General features: G+C 50.4%; 1 protein-coding gene across 4 annotated transcripts in view; it reads left to right on the forward strand.

The window, feature by feature from the left end:
- Positions 1–19,230, forward strand: part of MAPRE3 (microtubule associated protein RP/EB family member 3) — a 60,602-nt gene extending 41,372 nt beyond the window's left edge. Inside the window, exons 1-7 of one of the 4 annotated variants that reach the window (XM_074395337.1) lie at positions 270–372; positions 14,269–14,396; positions 15,377–15,522; positions 16,143–16,344; positions 17,631–17,785; positions 17,927–18,079; positions 18,317–19,230. In XM_074395337.1, the coding sequence (XP_074251438.1) occupies positions 14,276–14,396; positions 15,377–15,522; positions 16,143–16,344; positions 17,631–17,785; positions 17,927–18,079; positions 18,317–18,385 (846 nt within the window). In that variant the 5' untranslated portion in view covers positions 270–372; positions 14,269–14,275 and the 3' untranslated portion in view covers positions 18,386–19,230. Of the gene's footprint in view, positions 1–269; positions 373–13,757; positions 13,882–14,268; positions 14,397–15,376; positions 15,523–16,142; positions 16,345–17,630; positions 17,786–17,926; positions 18,080–18,316 lie in introns of those variants that run through there. The other 3 variants (XM_074395336.1, XM_039474407.2, XM_039474413.2) reach the window with 3 other exon arrangements.
- Positions 19,231–25,031: the final 5,801 nt, after the last annotated feature.

Below are 25,031 nucleotides of genomic sequence, written 5' to 3' on the forward strand. Positions count from 1 at the left end.
CTGCAGAATTATAAATTAATGCAGTTTCTAAGCACTGTAATTTCATTTGTTATAATTTTGATTTGGACATTATTTTAACTATAGTATTAGCAACATTTTGTATTGTTGACTAAAATACTGTATACCTGAAAAGAAAATCCTTTGATGAGTTTCCCTTCCAGATAAAATAACTCCTTAACCATGGTGTACAGAGCTCCTGGTGATGTGGCTTCTGTCTGCCTCTTCCTTTTTTTTTTTTTTTTTTTTTTGAGACGGAGTTGCACTCTGTCACCAGGCTGGATGTACAGTGGCACAATCTCGGCTCACTGCAACCTCTACTTCCTGGGTTCAAGCGATTCTCCTGCCTCAGCCTCCCGAGTAGCTGGATTACAGGTATGCACCACTACGCCCAGCTAATTTTTGTATTTTTAGTAGAGACAGGGTTTCACCATATTGGCCAGGATGGTCTTGATCTCTTGACCTCATGATCTGCCCACCTTGGCCTCCCAAAGTGCTGGGATTACAGGCGTGAGCCACTGTGCCCAGCCCCCATCTGCCTTTTTAACAGCCTCTCCTTCTGCCCCAACGTGACTCTTGGATGAACTACTTGCAGTCCTTGCCCTCCTCCCCATGCGTTCCCCTTTCCTCTTGACTCTTACTTGCCTGTTGAGTTTCTCCTTCAAGACCCAGTTCAAACCATACTTCCTTTATAAAGCTTTCCCTGACCCAGGAAGCAGATTGCTCCAACAGCTCCTATATCTGGAGCTGGGGCATAATGTGTTGCCCTTTGGTTATTTCATCCACTTGTCTAGCTCTCACCTAAGTTCAGGAATTTCTTGAGGGCCCAGAGTGGGTTTATTTCTTCCTATGGGTCCTGTGCTGGCACAGGGGCTGGCACACAGCATTGGGTGCTGGAGCACAGACTCCATAAATGGCGATGAGTGAGTGATTGAATCTGAGGCTCTGCAGTATCCTTAGAAAGCAATTTTGTCTATTCTTCCTGCCTTAAGGCAGTAATTTCCCACAAAGCCAAACATTAAAAAGGGCTCTGATTAACCACAGTTAAACAAAGTTAATCAATATGTACAACATTATTTTCTAAATATTCAACTTAGTTAAGACTTTATTATGTAAACATATTTCCTATCTTGCTTTTCATTTGTGAGACAGTGTTGTAAGTAGCTGGAGGAAGATCCTGAGTTTCACTCGTGGGTCTTCTTGAACAGATAAGATCTAGAATGTGAGGGTAGGATATGGAATCTGAAGGGGGATGGGTGGGATGTGGAGACAGAGATTACAAGCCTACTTTTTTTTTTTTTTTTTTTTTTTTTTGAGACGGAGTTTCGCTCTTGTTACCCAGGCTGGAGTGCAATGGCACGATCTCGGCTCACCACAACCTCCGCCTCCTGGGTTCAGGCAATTCTCCTGCCTCAACCTCCTGAGTAGCTGAGATTACAGGCACGCGCCACCATGCCCAGCTAATTTTTTGTATTTTAAGTAGAGACGGGGTTTCACCGTGTTGACCAGGATGGTCTCGATCTCCTGACCTCATGATCCACCCGCCTCAGCCTCCCAAAGTGCTGGGATTACAGGCTTGAGCCACCGCGCCCGGCTTACAAGCCTACTTTTAATCTATATTTCATTTCAAATTTTAACTGAAAGAACCAAGATGCTCTCTACTCTGCAGGCAGTCACTCACTATCTACCTGAAGTGCTATAGCAGACACATGGCTGTGATGACAAATGCCTGATATCCCTCTCCATCTTCCTCCTGGGCAAGTGGTTGAGGATTCCACAATCATCTGCAGGTCTAGCTTCTGTCTCCACACTCCAACAAAATGACTCAGAGTTTAATCATTTCTTATTGCACAATCTAATGACCATATCCCCACCTCAGGTCTGATAGCTTCATTAAACAGGGCAGATGACCTCCTCTTTGCAGCTGGGCCCTCCCTTGGCTCCAGAGACATTACCTTCCTCCCTACCTCCTCTATTTTCATTGTGTCCCTATCATTCCTCCAGGATTGAGTCATTGGTCTTATGATCTTTTTAAAAACGAGAAGTGAGCCGGGCGCGGTGGCTCACGCCTGTAATCCCAGCACTTTGGGAGGCTGAGGCGGGTAGATCACGAGGTCAAGAGATCGAGACCATCCTGGTCAACATGGTGAAACCCCGTCTCTACTAAAAATACAAAAAATTAGCTGGGCATGGTAGCGCATGCCTGTAATCCCAGCCACTCGGGAGGCTGAGGCAGGAGAATTGCCTGAACCCAGGAGGCAGAGGTTGCGGTGAGCCGAGATCGCGCCATTGCACTCCAGCCTGGGTAACAAGGGCGAAACTCTGTCTCAAAAAAAAAAAAAAAAAAAAAATGAAAAGTAATAATAAATATGTTTCCCATGTCCAGAATTTCCCATTTTCTCTTGGCTGCTTTCTGATATCCAGTCATCTTTAAAGGCCCAATTAGGTGCCACCTTCCTTGAGAAACGCTCTAACTGCTGATCCCCCTCTCATCTTTTTCCTGTGCCTGGAGCACTTAAAAGCCAAATGTGCTTTTACTGTTTAGCACTTCATATATTCTGCTTGGTGGCATCCCTTGTTATTTTATGAATTACTTTTACCTCTTCAACCAAAAAAAGGCTCCTTAATAAAGACAAGACTCATGCCTTGAAATGATCCCATGTCCTCATGATGCCTCACTGGGTGTTTAGCACATTTTATCAGTGGTCAGTAAGCACTTGCTGGTTGAGATTAAGGCAATGCTAGGCCAGGCCTGGTGGCTCAGGCCTATAATCCTAGCACTTTGTGAGGCTGAGGCAGGTGGATCACTTGAGGTCAGGAGTTCAAGACCAGCCTGACCAATATGGTGAAACCCCATCTCTACTAAGAATACAAAAATTGCCAGGCACGGTGGCTCAAGCCTGTAATCCCAGCACTTTGGGAGGCCGAGGCGGGTGGATCACAAGGTCAAGAGATCGAGACCATCCTGGTCAACATGGTGAAACCCCATCTCTACTAAAAATACAAAAAAAAATTAGCTGGGCATGGTGGCACGTGCCTGTAATCCCAGCTACTCAGGAGGCTGAGGCAGGAGAATTGCCTGAACCCAGGAGGTGGAGGTTGCGGTGAGCCGAGATTGCGCCATTGCACTCCAGCCTGGGTAACAAGAGTGAAACTCCGTCTCAAAAAAAAAAAAAAAAAAGAATACAAAAATTAGCTGGGTGTGGTGGTGCACACATGTAAGCCCAGCTACTCGGGAGGCTGAGGCAGGAGGATTGCTTGAACCAGGGAGGTGGAGGTTGCAGTGAGCTGAGATCGCGCCACTGCACTCCAGCCTGGGCAACAGAGACTCTGTCTCAAAAAAAAAAAAAAAAAAGAGAGAGAGAGGTTAAGGCAATGCTGCAGTGTCTTGAAAAAATAAATATAAAGAAGAAAACCAGACCGAGCACAGTGGCTCACACCTGTAATCCCAGCACTTTGGGAGGCCGTGGCAAACAGATCACAAGGTCAAGAGTTTGAGACCAGCCTGGCCAACATGGTGAAACCCCATCTCTACTAAGAATACAAAATTTAGCCAAGCATGCTGGTGGGAACCTGTAATCCAGCTACTTGGGAGGCTGAGGAAGGAGAATTGCTTGAACCTGGGAGGTGGAGGTTGCAGTAAGCCAAGATTGTACCACTGCACTCCAGCCTGGGCAACAGAGCAAGACTCTATCTCAAAAGAAAAAAAAAAAAGAAAAAGCCTCTGAAATTCCATTTCCCTCCTCCTAATTCTCAGAGGGCGAAATCTAAGCAAGTCATCCTGCTCTAGAGCTGTGTAAAATCAAGTTGTCCTTCCTGCCCCAGTGTGGTGGTGTGGTAAGAGCATGGGATTTGGGTTCAGTTGGCTAGGTTCAGCTCTGATCTTGCCAGTGGTTGATCTTGAACTTGGAATAAGTCACTGGAATCCTCAACCATCATTTCCTCATATACAAAATTGAGGCAATAACTAAGGCTTTCTGGAGCTGGTTGCTGTAATCTTCCAAGAGTGGCATTTCTGGTGGGAATTTCAGGCACCATGGTAGGCCAGGAGAGAAGCTATCTGCAGGCCTTCTGGAAGGTCTCCAGTGCATATCCCCTCTGGGGTGGGGGCTCACTGTCTCTGCATGGGGTTAGTCCTGCAGGACAGGCAGGTAGGATAGAGTCTGAGGGCACGGGGAATGGCAGTCTCCTGGACAGGGCACAGAGAGTTCAACACTGAATCTTAGTTTGTCCTGGACATCTTCAGGGCGACCTCTGGTGGAAAGGTTAAAGTATAAATGACTGTTCTTTGTCAAAAGGGCACAGAAGTAAAACTGGGAGGATTTTGAGAGGGAACTGGATACAGGGTGGAAGGTAGGGTGAGAGCAGAGAAGAAGGGCCTGAGCCTCGGGGAAGAGGAAAGTAGGCTAAACAATTCATGGGATGAAGACATTTCACAGAAGGGTGAGAACACATCACTTGGCCCTGGACAACAACTACAAGCCAGACAGTCCAAAGAAACGTAGTTCCAAAGGAACATAAAGTGACATGGCTTGTATGTGTCCCCAGAGACATGGGTGTGCTTTTGGAGCTTGAAGGACCATTAAGAAAACATCAGAGGCCGGGCGCGGTGGCTCAAGCCTGTAATCCCAGCACTTTGGGAGGCCGAGGCGGGTGGATCACAAGGTCAAGAGATCGAGACCATCCCGGTCAACATAGTGAAACCCCGTCTCTACTAAAAATACAAAAAATTAGCTGGGCATGGTGGCACGTGCCTGTAATCCCAGCTACTCAGGAGGCTGAGACAGGAGAATTGCCTGAACCCAGGAGGCGGAGGCTGCGGTGAGCCGAGATCGTGCCATTGCACTCCAGCCTGGGTAACAAGAGCGAAACTCCGTCTCAAAAAAAAAAAAAAAAAAAAGAAAACATCAGATCCACCAGGGCTGCTGCAAACATGACAGTTCCCTTCCCAACACACCATGGCAGCTGCTGCAGCTCCCTGCCCTCTCTATCCTGAGGCTAGCTGCCGATGGACCAGCAGCCCATCCCCAGAGCACACCAGGCAGAGAGGTGCTCCCAGTAGTTACCAGGTTCCACTCTTAGAACCATCCTAAAACCGTGGGAAGTCCAGCAGCACCATATTATATGCATTAGAGGAAAATGGTTTAAATCGCTTGCCAAGATTTCTAAGGCTTCTTGCTGCATCTGTTTGCGTGTGGCCCGGAGTGCAGCCAGCATTCTCCTCTCCCTCGTTCTCCATGTAGCCAACAGCATCTCCTCAGGGTCAACAAACAAGAAATGAGACCAGGCTGGGCACAGTGGTTCATGCCTGTAATCCCAGCACTGTGGGAGGCCAAGGAGGAGTTCAAGACCAGCCTGACCGACACAGTGAAACCCCGACTCTACTAAAAATACAAAAATTAGCTGGGCGTGATGGCGGGTGCCTGTAATCCCAGCTACCCAGGAGACTGAGGCAGGAGAATCACTTGAGCCTGGGAGGTGGAGGTTGCAGTGAGCCAAGATCATGCTACTGCACTCCAGCCTGGGTGACAGAGGGAGACTCTTCTCAAAAAAAAAAAAAGAAAAAAAGAAAAGAAAAGAAATGAGACCAGAAAACCATCCTTTCTGAGCCCACCTGCCATCTGAACCCCCCAAACCCTAGTTTAACCTCTCCCATTCATTCAGTCAATATATAGGTACTGAGCAGCTATTGTGCACTGAGCCCTGAGCCAGTACTAATTGAGGAAAGAAATGAGCAACATAGCTCCAAAAGCACAGCTCTGTCTTTCTGCCTGAGGCAGCAGAGAATGGATAATCAAACCTGTCCCTCCTCTCTCCCTGCCTAGGACCCTGACCAGAGGGTTTGTGGGAGTTTGGTCAGGGTGCAGGAAAGAAGACAGTGAGTCAGATATGTCGATGTCAGTGATCTTGCCTGTCAGTAAAGTTTGCTCAGCCCCAAAGGCAGGGTGATGGTGAACCCTGGGCTCCCACCAGCAGTTCTCTCATTATCCTTGCAGCAGCCCCATGCTCAATCGTACCATCATTTTGATGCTTCACACATGAAAACTGAGGCTTGGCTACCTTCGCCTACTTGCTAGTGTCTCACAGGCAGCGAATGGCAGAGCCTGCAACCAAGCCACACTGTGTGCCCTCTGCTGGGAGCCTTGGATTGATTGGTGACTCCACGGACGTTTGTTGACCTAAACAGTAGGTGTTTGAGAAACTGAAAGATCTCCAACGAAAAACCTTTAGAAAGAAAGGATTGCCTTTCTAACTGCCCACCTAGATGAACCCTACTAAAATGGATTGATTTTAGCAATGAGAAGTTCTGTTTACTACACTCCAGGGTTTCCATTAACCCTCAGAGTTATGGTCAGATAGAGTAACCTAGCCAGAACTGCCCCTAAGGACTCCTCCTGGCTAGCAGCTACAGGGTTGTGACATCATTATCCCATCCAGCCTGGGGAAAGCCTTGGTAAGAGTTCAGATCATTACTCAGCGGGACATGTCCAGGACCTGGTGGCTGGAACTTCAGCAGGGCTCAGGATCTTAGAGTTGTGACCTAAAAGTGTTGTGAGAACAGAATCCTGGAGGAGCTTCAGTCCCTACCTGAACCCACAGCCGTCTGGATCCATGTCCTGGATCTATTGAGAGGGGGTGCATGCTGGGGTCCTGGCCAACCCTGCAACTACTCCACTTGTCCCGTCTCTGCATTGAGTAACCCAGCTTTGAGAGGCTGAGCCTCTGCATGAGTCAGGTCTTTGCTCAGCCATAATAAGAAGGTGATTGGCTGGGTCTGCCAGAGCTTTGTGACCCGCTGGCTGGCTCCCCAGCCCCTCAGAACCCCTCAGCCCCACCTGCACATACTGCCTCCATGCAAGCCCAGAATAACCTGGATGTGTGACTCACTGGGGTAGGGGTAGCAATTTTGCAGATTTTCCAAACAGGTGACTTCAGCCCCTTGGGCCTGGGCAGGAAGGGGTAGCCCAGTGACAGTGGGCATAGCCCCACTTCAGGAACGGGAAATGTGTTGGCTGGCTCTGCGGAGTTCTCTCTCCTCTGATCCCATAGCGTCTGTTCCAGTTGTCTTGGCCGGTAGGATGGCATCTACAAAGCAGGATGTATGGGAAATCTGGAGCTTGGGAGAGATTGTGGTCAGAGCCCAGCTTTGGGAAATCCAGGTGGCTGTTTCTAAGCAAAGTGGCAGAGAAAAGTTCTGTAGTCTGTCTCCCTTCTGGGCTGGCCATTCCATGGTCTCAGAGACCAGAGGCTGGCTGTGTGTCAGGCACATACTTCTCAAACAAATGCCCTTCGATTTTCACTGTCTCTCCCCGCAATGCTGACAGTACTTGCCAAATACGTATTGAATGTCAGGCTCTGTGCTTAGCACGGTGTACACATGGCTCACTTAATCCTCATAACTGTTCTATGAGGTGTGAACTGTCACTCCTCCCATTTTATAGATGAGGAAACTGAGACCTAACATCAAGTCAGACAGCTCGGACACGGTCCATCTAGGATTTGAACCCACATGATGTGCCTGGAGATCCAGTGTTCTTAAGCACTACCTTTTTGGAGCTTGCTGGAGGCATGCTGGCCACCTCCTGTAGGACTGGTAGACCTGGTGTGTCTTTCTTACCCACATTGGGCAGAGGGTGGAGGCCTGGCAATTGCAAGCAGTTCTTCCAGGGATCAGCCAGAACAGGGCTAAACTTGGGGTAAAAGGAGCTCTAGATAATTAGAGAAGACCGAGTGCCCCTAAATTACCTTCAAGACATGTTTGTGGAAGATAGATGTAAAAACAAAAAGCCAAAATTAGATTTAGGCTGGTGATAAGGTCACTAAATAATAGAATGTGAAATTTCAGTTGTACAGACTTATTAGCCATCTTTACGATTTAAGAATATAAGTGCCTAGATCTAAGTCCAGTCCTAATTGCCTGAGAAGGAAGCGGATGGTCTCTAGAAACCCCTCTGACCATAGGTTAGCAGGATTTGTTTGGTCTTGATGACCATTTTTAAAGCCTTAGTCTGCAGAATGACCAGCAGCTTCCCCTCCGGCAGTGAGAGCTGTAATTGCCTTTCCCAGTTGCCTGTTAATGCACAGGAACCTTATAGTCCTAGTATAAGAAGTGACTCAGCAAAATCACCAGATTAAACCTCCTCAACTTTTCTTTCCCTTGACTCCATTCCTGATACCAGGAGTCAAGGCCCTACATACAGAACAGGCTTTTCCCAAGGCCACGTTGTCAGTCTGGTCCTCGAATGGGGATCTGCCTGGATGGTGACATGGCACAATCCAATCAGGGTCTGTTTCTCCTGACAGTCACATGTGCCAAAGATCATGGCAGAAACATGTGGATGGGGTTGTAAGGCACTGCTCCTGCATCTCTTGGGACAGACAGAGCCTGTCCCCTCCTAGTGGTTACCTACCATTCTCTCCCAGGAGGTGAAGGAGCTCTTGGCAACGAGTGTGTTATAAGAGTTTCCTCAGGCTACGTCTTTTCTATAATTGGAGGCAGCTGGTCCACTTAGAGCCCAATGCTTGGGCAAATACTTTATATACCTCTGCTTCCAGGAGCTGGCCTGGTGTGAGTCCAGGCCCATTGCCCCAATGCAAAAGGCAATCAGAAGTTGGACCTGTTTGGTGAGTTCAGACTGTGGTTTTGGGAAATAGGGAGGCTGGCTCAGTTTAGTCCAGGATCTTAGAACAGCCCCAATGCTCCATGCCCCACAACCAGCCCAGCTCTTAGAGGCTCCCAATTTGAGCTCTAAATTGAGCCCTGGAAAGGAGCGTTGGGGGTTGGGGGATACATTTAAAGGAGTTTTTGCTTAGGACCTGGGTGCCACCTGCTGGCCATGTTTAGTTCTATTTACAGAGCCAAAGCTAGGAAAGGAAAATTAAAAGGGCATCCTGCCCTCCCCAGTGTGATGAGACATAAGGAAACCAGGAGGCTGTTTCCTCATGCAGCTCTAGCAAATGCAGCAGAGGAATCCTGTAGAGACCCCTTGGTGCCCTGGATGAGTCCTCCTGAGTCAAACGGACCCCCACTAGGGCAGAGTGTGGCACCAATTGAGAGGACCTGAGTGAGTCCTGAGTGGGGACTGAGACTCTCTTCCTTCTACTAGCTACCCCCTTCCCCAGAAGCCCCATAGTGGGAAACAGCATGATTCATTGCTGGGCCCTGCAAGGAGCCATTTTTTCCAACTTCCTTCTCACAGGCGCTGCTGCCACTCATGGGACCCTAGAATTAGACCAAAAGTGTAGAACATGCCCTTCCATCATCAGGCATTGACCACCCTGGGAATTTCTGGCCATGCTGAGGAGACCTGGGCATTTTTCAAGTAGCTATGTGGTCTTAGAGACTCTTGGGAGCCCTAAAAGCAAGGCCTTTAGTTGCGTTCTAAATTCCAGGGAAACTGGAGATTTTCCCTGCATACCAAGGACTGGCTAGCATTTTCCCCCCAGAGAAGTGGCAGAATGTCCCAACGTTCCAGCCTTTGCTGTTGTAACAGAAGCTGGTAAATCCCAGCTAAGTATGCATATCAAATGAAGGCTGTGGTTCTCATACCTGGCAGTGCACCAGAAGTATTTTTAAAATTTATATATATATATGTGTGTAAAATATTTGTGTATAACATATAATGTATATATATTATACAAACACACTCGGGCTGCAGTCTAGCCTGTTGAAGCCTCTGCAGGAGAAGCCAGTGGACTCTCCTAATAAAGAACCTCTGCAATGCATGGAAGAGGCCTGAACCAATAGCAGGTCCAATCCTGTGGAACCAGGAAAGCTGTCCCCAGGCTAGAAAACCCTTGAAGCTCAAATGGTTTCCGTCAAAAACTGGAGGATATGCTTGGATTAAGACCATTGCCTTTGCTTTTCTTCAGTAGTCAGCCCTTGAAACTCATATACTCTAAACAGAACAAAATCCCCAAAGTGGCTCAGGAACTCCCAGGGCCTACCTATGGCTACTCCTTGCCCCCAAAACCACCCCAGAGCAGACCACCCGCTCTGAGGCCTGTCAGCCACAGCTGGCCCAGAATCACTCTGCCTCAGGGGCCTCATAGGGAAATGAGTCTCTGAGCCTGTGGAACACTCCTGCAGAGTCATTCTGGACAGTTCCCAGAATAGTTGGTGCCCTCTGCACCAGCTTCTGGCCGTCTTCTGCACCCTCCCTGGAGACCTGGCAGAGTCTGGTCACTGTGGCCTTGGGGGCACTCACATCCATCTCTCTAACTCTGCATGCCCTCTCCTTCCCGACTTCCCGTGGCACTTGCTGTTTCCACCACACTTTTGGGCATTTAATTATAGTGTTCTCATGTGTCCGTTAACTCTCCCCAATAAGATTATGAACTCCTTGAGGACAGGGGCAAATCTTTTCAATTTCTCGCAGTCTACAACAAAACAATACTCATCAAACTCAGATGCCCTTTCCTTGACCCTACCCACTCTGCCCCTTAGCATCCATCTAGGCATCCACTCTTCCTCCTGCTACTTTAGGTGTGTCCTGGGAACTCGTGTGTCCCTTAACTCTAGTCTGCAATTCCACTCCACCAATATGATTAGGTTATTATTCACCGAGAACTGGTGTGGAAGCTGAAAGTGAATGGAACACAGCTTGCCCATTGAAGAGCTTACAGTCAGGTGGAAGGGGCAGCCACACACATGATTTCTTTTTTTTGGAGACAGAGTCTGGCTCTGTCACCCAGGTTGGAGTGCAGTGGCACAATCTTGGCCCACTACAACCTCCACCTCCCAGGTTCAAGCAATTCTCCTGCCTCAGCCTCCCTAGTAGCCAGGATTACATGCCTGGCTAATTTTTGTATTTTTAGTAGAGACGGGGTTTCACCATGTTGGCCAGGTTGGTCCGGAACTCCTGGCCTCAGGTAATTGGCCCACCTCAGCTTCCCAAAATGCTGGGATTACAGGCATGAGCCACCACAACTAGCCTCACACATGATTTTAAGAGACTGTGCAGGATGCCATGAAGAGCCGTGCCCAGCATGCTCTAGGATAGGGAGCACAGGCCTCCTGCAGAGGGGATCAAAGAAAGTCTCCTGGAGCTAAAGCAGAGTCCTGAGGCTGAGTGCTGGTGGAGTGGTGGGGTGGGGGTGGAGGGGGTGGAACCCAGGCTGGAAGGTGATGAAACACGATTCAGGAAGAGGAGAGGACATGAGGCATCACTCAATAGTTCAACAACGTTACTGAACGTCTTGCCTGTGACAGGCCTGGATACCCCACTCTTGACTTCAAAGCGCTTCTGACGTGGGATGCAGGCATTTAAACCAGTCCAGTGGTGAGCGCAAGGGCCGGGATGCAGGGCGGTGGGTGCAGAGCTGCTGTGTAGGAGGAGACTCGAGTACAGTCAACATTACCCTCGGAAACCTCTGAAACTGCCAGGTCCTGAGTCTTTAGAAGCTCCCAAGACAATAATTCATTTCTGTTTTTCTTGGCTTTTTGACCCCGCCTGGCCTCCCTTTGCCTGGGCAAGGAAGAACAAGGTTTATTTTTCAAAGGAAGAAGAACTAGGAATAAAGAAGAGGGTTTTCTCTCATGATTTTTCTTCAACGCATTCATTTAAGTTAAATACGCTCCATCCTATGTGCTTGGGGTCAGGAGTAGGAACGTGAGGGGTGCACAGCTCTGCAGATGCCTTGCTGAGTCTCCCTCTGTAAAGTAGTACTGCTCAAATGGGGCCATGCCTGCAGATCCTCCGGGCATCTTGGTCAGAGGCAGTTTCTCATTCAGTAGGTCTCAGGGAAGGCGAGAGAATTGGAATTTCTAACCAGCTGATCCCCATATAGCCCCAGTGCTGCAGGTCCAGGGTCCACAACTGAGAACCATGAAGCAGAGGAGGAATAAACTTTGTGGGAGGGACAGCATTCCAGACAGAGGGTGAGTAGGAAGCTGCCTGTGGCTCCTAATTGGGGGAGCAAAGTGGGAGATAAGGCTGCAGAGGTGGGGTCCCATTATGATTTGATAAGTGGTCAGGAGGAGTTATGTGTTAACAGCAGATGCCTGCAACAGACAGGGAAATATTCTTCCTGTAAGAATATAAGCTACATAAGATGTATTCTTATTTCACAGAGACACTTTACATATTAAACCTGGAGAAATATTCTTCATTCACTCCAGAAACACGTGTTCTCACAATTCGGAAAACACAGTTCTTTTGATCTATCTTGTTTCTCCATTTCTGATAAAGAACTGGTTACAAGAAATATGTCCTCCTTTTCTTAACAGCGCAAGTCAGTGATCAGCAGCAGCTGACCCTTGGCCTCTGCGGGGTGGGAAGGAGGCTCACTGCTGGCTCCACTCCAACTGCTGGTTTCAGTGCAGGAGCACAGGCTCAGAGTGGCCAAAAGAAGCCAGAAATCCCAAGTTACTAAACATCTCAACTTTAATATATTGGGCACTAATTCAAAAATGTTTCCAACACTATGAGTGCTAAACAGTTTTAAGTCTGCAAGGCAAATTCAGCCAATGAGAGTCTCTTTTATGACTGCTGGCTGAAAGGACTTGAAGAGGCCGGGGGAGGGGGGGGGCGGGGTTGTGGTCAGACCTGCTTTTAGGTAGATTCTAACAACCCAGTGTCAAGGACAGATGAGGAGGAAGTAGAGACTGGAGGCTGGAAGGCCTTGTAGGAGGTTCCTGCTGGCCTGTGCTAGAGAGAAAATACAGCCAGCCCTCCACATCCATGGGTTCCAGGTCTGTGGATGCAATCAAATATCGATAAAAAATATTCAGGAAAGAAAAATGGATTGTTGCATCTGTACTAAACACCTACAGACTTTTTTTCATGTCATGATTCCCTAAACAATACAGTATAACAACTATTTACATCACAGTGACGTGGTAGTAGGTATTCGGATTATGAGTAATCTAGAGATGATTTAAATCATACAGGAGAATATCTGTAAATACTACATCATTTTATATAAGGGACTTGATTATGCATTGATTTGGGTATAGGGGGATGTTCTGGAACAAATTCCCTCATGAATACCAAGGAACAACGGTATGCCTAAATCCTGAGGGTAAGCAGAACAGGGTGGGTTGAGGAGGTGATGTTCCAGGACTTGAGGAGTGACTTGGTAGGAGCATGAGGGAGAGGAGCCTGTCTAGGGTGACCCCACAGGCTTCTAAGGTGGTGACTGATAGCTGGTGGTGACATTCACTGGGATAATGAAGATAGGAGCCAGAAGCATGTTCTAAGGGAAGATTGTGGACAAGCAGAATTTAGGTGCCTCTGCATCAGCCACAGGAATATGGAGTCTGAATTCAGAGCAGAGGCAAAGGTTAGCTGGCTTTCTAAAACACAAATCTGGTCAGGTTACTGTCTGCTTAAAACCCTCTAATGGCTTCCAAATAGAAAGTCCAGATTCCTCCTCCTAAGGCCCTGGCAACCTGTCCCTTCCAACCTCATTGTGCCACACCCCAACAGAAAAGTCTGCTCCCCGGGCCTGCTCCACAACTCAGAGTGCCTGGAATAAGCTCTGCCTTTGTTCTTGCTGGTCCCTCTGCCCGAATGCCTTCCACCCATCCCTTTTTATGTCTGGAAAATTCCTATTCCTTTCAGGCTCCAACATCTCTGCTCTGAACCCTTCGCTGACCCTGCCCAGCGGATGCGCTCACGCCCTTCTTTGTGCTGTCCCTGAACATTTATGTGCCTGTTTCACTGCCCCATCGCTCCCTACTGAGGGGTCTGCCTGTCTGTAAATGCCTCAAGGCAGAGGCCATATCTTTTTTTTTTTTTTTTTTTTTTTTGAGACAGTCTTGCTCTGTCACCAGGCTGCAGGCTAGAGTGCAGTGGCACAGTCTTGGCTCACTGCAACCTCTCTACCTCCTCGGTTCCAGCAATTCTCCCACCTCAGCCTCCCCAGTAGCTGGGACTACAGGTGAGCACTACTACACCCAGCTAATTTTTATATTTTTAGTAGAGACAAGGTTTCACCGTGATGGCCAGGATAGTCTTGATCTCCTGACCTCATGATCTGCCCACTTCAGCCTCCCAAAGTGCGGGGATTACCGGCGTGAGCTACTGCGGCCAGCCAGCAGAGGCCATATCTTAATTAACTTTGAATTGCTGGCTCCTGGCACATGTCTAGCATTATAGTAGATGCTCATTAAATATCTAAAGAAGACCCCTCTTCTGGGGGTAAACTGCAAGGCCAATCTGGAGGGAATATTTCTTACTTCCCAGTATCATACACCCCCTCTCTCCTGACAGCTAAGGAGCTGTATGAGGCCCCAGTGCTTACCTCACCTTTCTTCTTACTTTTCAGCTGGGGTATGGCCGTCAATGTGTACTCCACATCTGTGACCAGTGAAAATCTGAGTCGCCATGATATGCTTGCGTGGGTCAACGACTCCCTGCACCTCAACTACACCAAGATAGAACAGCTCTGTTCAGGTAGGAGGCTGGAAATATGGGAAGTGGCCCTGCTGGAAGGAAAGAAAGGCCAGAAGGCAGAGCAGCCACAGCAGGGAATATACAGTCATGCATGGCTGAATGATGGGGATGTGCCCAGAGAAATGCATCCTCAGGCAATGTTGTTGTGTGAACATCACAGAGTGTATTTACACAAACCTGGATGGTGTAGCCTACTACACACCTCAGCTATGTGGTATACCTACTGCTCCTAGGCTAAAAACCTGGACAGCATGTTTCTGTACTAAATACTGCAAACAGTTTTAACACATGCTAAGTATTTACACATCTAAACATATCTAAACGTAGAAAAGATACAATAAGAATACGGTATTATAATCCTATGGGACCACCATCATATATGTGGTCCATCATTGACCACACCATTGTTAGGCAGCCCATGACTGTGGCTTGTGACTAGACTAAGGCCGAGAGCTGGAGGCCCTGAACTAGCCAGACTGGCTGGAGCTGAAGTCAGGAAATGTGAGCAAGGAAAGAGAAGAGCAGGAGAGGCACCGAGAAGGACTGTAGGGAGAGGAGGAGCGGGGAGCTGAGCGCCAGGACGGCAAGAGAGCCAGAGGTCTGACCTCGCCTGTCTGGGTCCAACTCTCAGCTCTTCTTCTGGTGGTGCAACCCTGTGCAAGGCACTAAATACTGCCCTAGGCCTCAGTTTTCCCATCCATAAGATGGAGATAGTATCACCAACTAACTAGAGTTGCCGTTGGGATTGCCCTATCTACATGCAGTGTTTGGTGTGGTGCTGGTTGGTAATATGCATCGATAAATAGTCATTGCTGCTATTCTTGGAAAGCTGGGGGGATTCTGGCCATGTCTACCCTGAAAGTAGGAATGGCCCCAGCCCCAGAACAAGGAGAGAGAAGAGGAGACAGGGTTTGGGGAAGTGAGAGAGAGCAGCCCACAGGAGATCAGTGAGCCCCCTCAGCCAGCACCCTTCTCCACAGGGGCAGCCTACTGCCAGTTCATGGACATGCTCTTCCCCGGCTGTGTGCACTTGAGGAAAGTGAAGTTCCAGGCCAAGCTAGAGCATGAATACATCCACAACTTCAAGGTGCTGCAAGCAGCTTTCAAGAAGATGGGTGTCGACAAAGTAGGTGCCTGCCCTCTGGGGGGGCCCCGAGCAGCTGTGTGACCCTGGGGAAGAAGATGGCCCACCAGCCTGGGCAACAGAGGGTGCTGGGGTCATTCCAGTGCTCGCGCCTCCCTCCACCTCCCGACTCTCCAGAGGGAATTTTCCCCCTGCTCAAGGCACAGTGGAAAAGCCCGCAACACTTGCCATTCCATCATGACAACATTCCTTTCCCTTCCTCCTCTCTGGACCCTGCCCATTCCCGACACTGAGCTCTGTGTGCCGCTCCTGTGAAGTTCCACCTCTTTCTCTCTCTGTAGGGTCCAAGAAAGTGTCTTTGCTCACTCTCCTGCCTCGGTGGCTGCAGACCCCCAGCCCACATGCAGGCAGTAGAGCCAAGGGATGCCTCCCCTCACAGTTCTTCCACACAGTGCCTGTAGAGAAGGGATGTCTCTGGATCCGAGACCGGGGCCTGCCGGCCTACCTGTCTGCTCTGGTGCCGTGGGAGGGGGGCAGGTGGAGAAGGTGGAGGACGCTGCAGCCCAGGGGCTGGCTTTCCTGACAGCAGTGGCCCTCGGCAAAGGAAGGCAGCCCTACAGCAGCAGGTGGCTAAAGTACTCTGCTTGTGTGGTCTATTTCAGATCATTCCTGTAGAGAAATTAGTGAAAGGAAAATTCCAAGATAATTTTGAGTTTATTCAGTGGTTTAAGAAATTCTTTGACGCAAACTATGATGGAAAGGATTACAACCCTCTGCTGGCGCGGCAGGGCCAGGACGTAGCGCCACCTCCTAACCCAGGTGATCAGATCTTCAACAAATCCAAGAAACTCATTGGCACAGCAGGTAACGTGCCCGAGCCGGGGGAGGGAGTGTGGGGGGCCGGGCCGGCAGGCCTCCACAGCCAGGAGTGCCCCCTGGGCCACGGCCCGGCCCTGCCAGCCTGGAGGAGACTGTTATCACGGAGTTCAGATGACGCCGCCTGCTGGCCACTTAGACCAGGGGGAGTGAAAGTAGTGGGTGAGAGAGCTCCAAAAATTGCTCTGAGAGAAGAGCCACCAGCACCAGCCATGGTGGCAGCTGGCGGTAGGAGGCTGAAGGCACCTTGTTTTGTAGCATGAGCTAACTTGTTTGCCTCAGGATGATGGGGCAGCAAGGTGGCTTGGTTTCTCCATCCAGGTGCTTCCAGGCCAAGAGCCTGGTGCCAGCACCACAGTCCCTTCTTGCCCCCTGCCCACTGGCCGGCCAGGAGCAGGAGTTGCCAAGCTGATCACACCTTCCCCCATTCCAAAGGTCCAACAGTCCTAAGTCCTCAAAAGATGAGTCTCTAGAAACAAGGCTTTGTCTGGGTCCTGGAGGGGAAGGGAGAGAAGGAGGGCCTTTGAGAAACAGCAGCATTGGGACGGGAAGGGAGAGGAGCAGCCCCAGCCCGCGTCGGACCCCGTCATAGCAGAGCCGCCTCCTCCGTCTGTGCTGCTGTTCTGCCTGGGCCTGCCCCACTCGCCCGCCTGCTTGCTTTGCGCTAGAAGCAGCCCGCTGTCTAGCTGTCTAGGGAGGTGCAGTTGCTAGTGAGCAAGTGGCCACGGCATGCTGGCTGTGCTGGGGAGGAGCTGGGGTCCTTGATTTTTCTACCGCTGTGCAGATACCCGGTCCCGCCCAGCAGAGGGCAACAGAGCCCATCCTGACACAGGGCCCCAGGAGGGGCAGCCACCCAGGGATGATGGCTTTGGGCTGGGGCTTCTGTTAGGCAAGACCCTGTGCCAGCTGCCTTTCCTCTAGCTGTCAGTACTAGAGGGCCCTGAATCCTTCTAGGTCCACTTCCCCAAATTCGCTGTCCCAGTTTATCTCCTGTCTCCCTCAGGCCAGCTCTCTTCTCACCCCAACACCTCACACCTTCTTTTAGTTCCCTATAGTTTCTGCTCTCCTGGCCTTGCCAAAGGGCTGCCCAGCTGCCGGAGTATCCATGTGGCCAAGGCTCGGGGCCTAGCTGTAGATGCCCATCCGGGGGTGGGGGCAGGGGGTTGAGAGTGCCTGCCTGTCGCATGGGCCTGCCCCGCAGTCCTCACACCAGGCTGTCTCCTGCCATGTGCACTGTGGACTCACTGGCCTCACCTGACTCTTTCTCTGGGCAGTTCCACAGAGGACATCCCCCACAGGCCCAAAAAACATGCAGACTTCCGGCCGGCTGAGCAACGTGGCCCCACCCTGCATCCTCCGGAAGAATCCTCCATCAGCCCGAAATGGCGGCCATGAGACTGATGCCCAAATTCTTGAACTCAACCAGCAGGTGAGTGGGATGGGTAAGGGTAGCTGAGAGAGCCCTGTCACCAAAGCCAGGCCCTTGGGGTGTCTGAGGGACAAGAGGAGGGCAGGCAGGGGAGCCTGAGGCGGGGACCCCTGGCTTGAACATCGCCTTGTCCCCAAGCAGCTGGTGGACTTGAAGCTGACAGTGGATGGGCTGGAGAAGGAGCGTGACTTCTACTTCAGCAAACTTCGTGACATCGAGCTCATCTGCCAGGAGCATGAAAGTGAAAACAGCCCTGTCATCTCAGGCATCATCAGCATCCTCTATGCCACGGAGGTGAGCACTCCCAGGCCCATCGGGCCCTCCCCAGTCTGGCCGGGGCCCTAAGACCAGAAGCATGATGGACCAGAAAGGACCATGGAGAACATTTACTAATGAGAGAGAGGTGAAGTCACTAGCCCAGGGCCACCTGTTAGCAGGGCTCCTGGACTCTTGACCCCTTGCTCCTCGGCTACCTATAGACCTGAGAAGCCCTGCCTGGCCCACCACTTTCCCCCCCCTCCCACCCCCCAGGAAGGATTCGCACCCCCTGAGGACGATGAGATTGAAGAGCATCAACAAGAAGACCAGGACGAGTACTGAGGGCAGCCGCAGCCCTGGCTGACTGCACAGCTTCCCCGTGCCTCCCTCCCGCTCCACCCCCACATTACAGTCCTTTCCTAACACAGTCGGCCGGGTGCTTTGTGTCAGTGCCGCAGCACTGGGAGCCAGGCGAGCGGGGCTTGGGGACATGGGGCCGGGAAGCAGGCAGAAGCCCGTCCTGGGTGGCACTGGCCCAGTTGGCGGGACCCCTGTCCACACCCACCCTATTTATTTCCGTTGTCTCTCTGCTGTGTCGCCCAACACTTCCCAGGGTGCTGCTGCCACCCGCCCCAGCCAGCCACCTGCTCCTGACAGCCAGCAGCTGTGTCTTTGACAAAGTCACTGGTATATTTTTACTTACTGGATTTCCTTGCACTTTACCTGTTCTTTTCCAGGGCTGACAGCGCGGGCTCCGGGGCAGTGTGCCTTGCTTGGCTTCCCTTCCCCAAGGCTGGGGGCTGGGGCAGGACTCACCCATTCTAATTTATTTTGTCTTTTGGCTTCTCAGTAGTTGAAGGGAAGGCTGATGTCAGGAGAGGGACAGGGGGCTGAGGAGGTAGTGCTGTAGGCTCAGGGGGTAAGGGAGAGGGAGGGGAGCATGTGAGGGATGGAAGTGACCTCCTGGCACCAGGCTCACCCACCCAAGGCCCCCTGCCCCAGCACCGAAGCCCAGCATTGCCCTGAGGCCCCCAGCCGCTGCCTCTCGCCACCTGGTTCACCACACAGACTCTGCCTGGACCCCACTGTCCGTCTGCTTCCCACCCGCCCTCCCCACCCCCTGCCCCTCGGGCACCAGCCTGCATATGTGTTCACTTTTATTTAAATAAACTTGTGTGGTAACAGTCCATGCCATGTGTCCCTCAACTGAGCCACAGCCCAGGGCCAGGGCTTTCCACCTCCCATGTGCCCCTCTCTCCGGAGGTGATGGCTGTAGCACAGCCTCACCATCACCCTCCCGCAGGCCGGGAAACCACCACCAATGCCCAACACCGGTAATAGGGCTCTGAAGGCAGGCAGGGGCCCCACCCCGCCATCCCTGGGGAGGAACTAGGTCTGGGCCCTTGGCCATGATGAGGGACAGCCAGTGGAGTGGCCGTAGGGCAGTGTGATGGCCTGGCCAAGAGGTGCTTACCTTCAGTTTCCTTTGGGCCAGGGGAACTACATGTTGTCCCCCACCTGTTGTCAAAGCTCACACACCTCACCATAGTGATTCAGCTGGGGACAGGCACTCACATGACAGAGAGAGCTGGGATGGCTACAAAGAGCAAGGAATTCTGAGTGCTGAAGCCCAGGACAGCAACATCCAAGCGGTTCCTTCTGTAGAGCTGGCTTCAGTGGGAACAGGGAATCAGGAACCCTTCCATGCCATCTGCACAGCCCCACTCCTGGCATGTGCCTGACAATGGCCATACTAACCCATGTCCCTGAAGCCCAGCAGAGACCAAGAGTGTGGAAATGAATGTGAGCATCTTGGGGTCATCTAGACCAGCCCCCCTGTTTACTGCTAAGGGGTCAGAGGCCCACATGCATGAATCACTTACTGTGGCAGAAACCTGGACTAGAACTCACACCTCTTGACTTGAGGCTCAGGGCTCATCCTCACAGACCACAGAGGTGTGACCTCTAGGGTGTTCCTCCAGCCACAGCCTAGCGCTGCTTTCCTCACTACCCTGAGTATGGCCAATGTGCAGCTGTGTCTCCTCTGTGGCCCCCACCCCATGGCCTCTTCCAAGACCACCACCATTTCTCTCATGACACCAGATTCAAGCCTTGAATAAGCAATTCATATCTGTTTGTTCCTCGATCGCCTCCACCTCCCCTGTTGACTCCCACTCCCACCTACATAGACACGTCTGGCCTTATTTTCTCTGTCTCTTTTTCTCCTCCAAGTTCCTTGCCTGCTTTTACTTATCTTGATGACTTTTCATTCCCTTACCTAGTTTTAAAAGGCTTTTCCCCATGATTGCAGGTAGATACCAGGAAAGGGTAAGGCCATTGTTCTGCATTGCCCTATGTTGATCTTCAGGCTGAGACCTCACCCTGAAGGTAGAGTGGGTGTAGAAGGCAGAACAGTGCCTCCCCCAACCATGTCCACACAAGCTGTGACTATATGGGTTACATGGCAAAGGGGAATTAAGGCTGCAGATGGGCTGGGCATGGTAGTTCATGCCTGTAATCCCAGTACTTAGGGAGGCCAAGGAGGGAGGATCACTTGAGCCCAGGAGTTCAAGACCTTTCTGAGCAACATAGAGAAATACTGTCTCTACAAAAAATGAAATTTGAAGGGCATCATGGCACATGTCTGTAGTCCCAGCTACTCCGGAAGCTGAAGGAAGAGGATCGCTTGATCCCAGTTGTTGTTAAGGCTGCAGTGAGCCATGATTGCTCCACTGCACTCCAGCCTGGGCAACAGAGTGAAACCCTGTCTCAAAAAAAAAAAAAAAGTTGCAGATGGAATTCAGGTAGCTAATCTGCTGATCTTAAAATAGGGGGAGCGTCCTAGATTACCCAGGTGGGTCCAGTGTCACAACAAATGTTTTTAAGAATGGAAGCAGGAGGCAGAAAGGGTCAGAGTGGGCAGGGTGTGGTGGTTCATGTCTTTAATCCCAGCGTGTGGGAGGCCAAGGCAGGAGGATCACTTGATCTCCATCTCCTGTGCTCACAGGAGGTAGAGACCAGCCTGGACAACAGCAAGACCCCGTCTCTACAAAAAAATAGAAAAATTAGCCGGGTATGATGGCACATGCCTGTAGACCCAACAACTTGGGAGGCTAAGATGGAAGGTTCACTTGAGCCCTGGAGGTCGAGGCTGCAGTGAGCTATAATCGCACCACTGCACTCCAGCCTGGGCAGCAGAGCAAGACCCTGTCTCAAATAAAATAAAATAAAATTAAATTAAATTAAATTTAAAAAGGCCCTAAGGGCAGAAGGGAGCCATGAGCCAGGGAATGCAGGTGGCCTTTAGAAGCTGGGCAAGGCAGGGAAATGGATCTCCCCCAGAGCCACCAGACAGAAGCCCACTCCTGCTGACACCTTGATTCTAGCCCAGGGATACTTGTGTTAGACTCCTGCCCTCCAGAACTAGAAGATAACACATTTATGTTGCTTTAAGCCACTTAAGTTTGTGGCAATTTGTTTTAGCAGCAATAGAAATGTAGTCCAGTGGGTAAAACAGTGCTTCAGAGAGCTTGCCCCATACTAGACACCCATGTCCTCCTTGACCCAACATCTTTTGGGTCTTCAAACCCCATGGTGGGGGGGCCTACCCAAGCCCACCTCCATGGCTAGTGTCTAAGGCTGCTCTTTAGCACCCAGAGCTTAAGGATGTAAAGCCACTCCCTTCTCCTCCACCTCTTCCTGGTACTTCATACTGTTTCTTTCCTCTGGATTGGTCTCCCACACAGCCTTTAAGTTCCTTACAAGCAAGTGAGCCATATCTCCCAGCTTCACCTAGTGCAGGGCCTGACACAGAGAAGGTGCTTAGGAAAGGTTGCTGGATAAGTAAATGAATGATTTCTATGTCCTACATGCCAAGTTGTAACTGGTAACTTGCCAGACTATTCCAATGAAAGAGCCCCTCTGCCACCATTCTGTGTGACTCTACCATGGAGCAGCCCCCTCATTTGCCTCAATGGAAAGCCAGTTCTGTTTCCCTTCCAAAAACAAGGTCTGTTCTGTGATCATACATGTGACACAGGAGGGGTCGAACAAAGAGAAGATATTGTTGTTGGTCTCCTGAGTTGATCAATGATCAGCTCAAATGATCTGAAAAATGTGTTAATTTATCAGCTCATATATGATCCTTGGCAAAAGCACTGCATCTCAGAGCTACCTGATGCAAAGTTCAGCCATGGTCAGGCCTAAAGGGGCTGGAGGACAGGCAGAAGGAGGCAGCAAGATATGCTCATCCCCCACCCCCTACTTTCTCCTACCAACACTTCACACAGCCCCATTTACCCTTCCAAAAGAGTGGATCATGCCACCTTCTCACTGGTCTCCCAGGGCCTGAAGGATAAAGTCCAGATTTGGCAGGCAAGTTCCTTGGCATATGGGCTCAGATCCCTTTCCAACCTCATATGAGGCTATTGTTGCATTGCTATAAGGAAACATCTAGACTGGGTAATTTATAAGAAAAGAAGTTTAATTGGCTCACAGTTCTGCAGGCTGTATAGGAAGCATAATGCTGGCATCTGCTTCTGGGGAAGCCTCAGAAAGCTTACAATCATGGAGGAAGGCAAAGGGGGCACAGGCACATCACATGGTAAAAGCAGGAGCAAGTGAGAGAGAGAGAGAGAGAGAGAGAGAGAGTGAGTGATAGAGGAGGTGGTGGGGAGTGCCACACACATTTAAATGACCAGATCTCATGAGAACTGGGATCCACCACCATGAGGGATCCACCATCATGATCCAAACACTTCCCACCAGGCCCCACTGCCAGCACTGGGGATTACAATTCAACATGAGATTTGGGCAGGGACAAAAATTCAAACTATATCACACCTCATCACCTGCAAAGTCCCACCAAGCACTGTCCCATTGAACTGCTTTCAGTTTACCACCCTCTAGGTCTTTGTTTACATGAACAGATCCACACAACCGGTATGTTCTCTATACCCACCCTAATCCTTGACCAATGAACATTCTTTTTTTAGGTGTTCGTTTTTGTTTGAGATGGAGTTTTGCTCTTGTTGCCCAGGCTGGAGTGCAATGATGCAATCTTGGCTCACTGCAACCTCCGCCTCCTGGGTTCAAGCGATTCTCCTGCCTCATCCTCCCAAGTAGCTGGGATTACAGGCATGTGCCATCATGCCCAGAGAAATTTTTTTTATTTAGTAGAGACGGGTTTTCACTATGTTGGCCAGGTTGGTCGAACTCCTGACCTCAGGTGATCCACCCACCTCGGCCTCCCAAAGTGCTGGGATTACAACTGTGAGCCACCACGCCCAGCCAACCAATGAAAATTCTTTTCTCAGAACCCATTTCAGCTGCCATCTTCTTCGGGAAGCTAATCTCCTTCCTAAGGAATTAATTGCTCCCTCAGCTGTTCATCCTGTAGGAATTAAGACTCTCATAGTTCTTACCATAATACCTCAGTATAAGGCCGGGCGCGGTGGCTCAAGCCTGTAATCCCAGCACTTTGGGAGGCTGAGGCGGGTGGATCACAAGGTCGAGAGATCGAGACCATCCTGGTCAACATGGTGAAACCCCGTCTCTACTAAAAATACAAAAAATTAGCTGGGCGTGGTGGCGCGTGCCTGTAATCCCAGCTACTCAGGAGGCTGAGGCAGGAGAATTGCCTGAGCCCAGGAGGCGGAGGTTGCGGTGAGCCGAGATCGCGCCATTGCACTCCAGCCTGGGTAACAAGAGCGAAACTCCGTCTCAAAAAAAAAAAAAAAAAAATACCTCAGTATAGCAGGTAGGAATCTCATCCTCACATATAGTTGTACACGAAATAGCACATTTCCTTAATTGTGATGAGTCAGTTTGATTTTATCTTCCCTCATTCTCCTCTGCTGGCATGCTTCAAGGTTCTGAAGGCTCCCAGGATACTAACACCCTCCATGTGGATGTCTGAGCAGGAACCTGTTGGCTGATGCCTCAGGTCTGGGACTCTCCATCACTTCCCTGACACATCTGGAACTTGGGATTGACTCTTGTGGTGGGAGCGGGAGCCTGTTCTTTCCCATTGCCTGGAAGGGGAAACCCGGCCCTGGCTGTCTCAGACCCCAGACTTTTCTCAGACTCCCGTGAGAATAACTCTCAGGCTGGCGGCAGTAGCTCTCAATTCCATAATCCCAGCACTTTGGGAGGCTGAGGAGGGTGGATCACTTGAGCCCAGGAGTTTGAGACGAGCTTGGGCAACACAGCAAAACCCCGTGTCTACAAAAATACCAAAAATCAGCCAGGCATGGTGGTGGGTCAGGTGATCCATGGTGGTGGATCACCTGAGCCCTCGAAGTTGAGAAGTTGAGGCTGCAGTGAGTCGTGATGGAGCCACTGAACTCCAGACTGGGCGACAGGGCAAGATCCTGTCTCATTAAAAAAAAAAAAAAAAAAAAAAAAAGGGGGGGGGGGCCGGGCGCGGTGGCTCAAGCCTGTAATCCCAGCACTTTGGGAGGCCGAGGCAGGTGGATTACAAGGTCAAGAGATCGAGACCATCCTGGTCAACATGGTGAAACCCCGTCTCTACTAAAAATACAAAAAATTAGCTGGGCATGGTGGCGCTTGCCTGTAATCCCAGCTACTCAGGAGGCTGAGGCAGGAGAATTGCTTGAACCCAGGAGGCGGAGGTTGCGGTGAGCCGAGATCGCGCCATTGCACTCCAGCCTGGGTAACAAGAGCGAAACTCCGTCTCAAAAAAATAAAAATAAAAATAAAAATAAATTAAAAAAAAAGGATTCTCCATTCTCCACCTCCTACCCTATCTCCCCAACACTCCGCCCTGTCCTCAAGCCCCTATCCTCTTCCTTGTTATTTGTCAATAGCTTTGTATAGCCCATTAAACCCAAAGTTTAATCACTAGCAACAGTAAAGCCAGCACTTTTCTAGAAGGAAGGAAGCGTTTAATCTTCAAACTCTCCCCAGAGGCGAGGAGCACTACTTCCATTCCATCCTTCCAGCTGTACAAGAAAGGAAAGAAAAACGG

The sequence above is a fragment of the Saimiri boliviensis genome, chromosome 1 (genome assembly GCF_048565385.1).
Source record: "Saimiri boliviensis isolate mSaiBol1 chromosome 1, mSaiBol1.pri, whole genome shotgun sequence".
In the NCBI taxonomy this organism is placed as follows: domain Eukaryota; kingdom Metazoa; phylum Chordata; class Mammalia; order Primates; family Cebidae; genus Saimiri; species Saimiri boliviensis.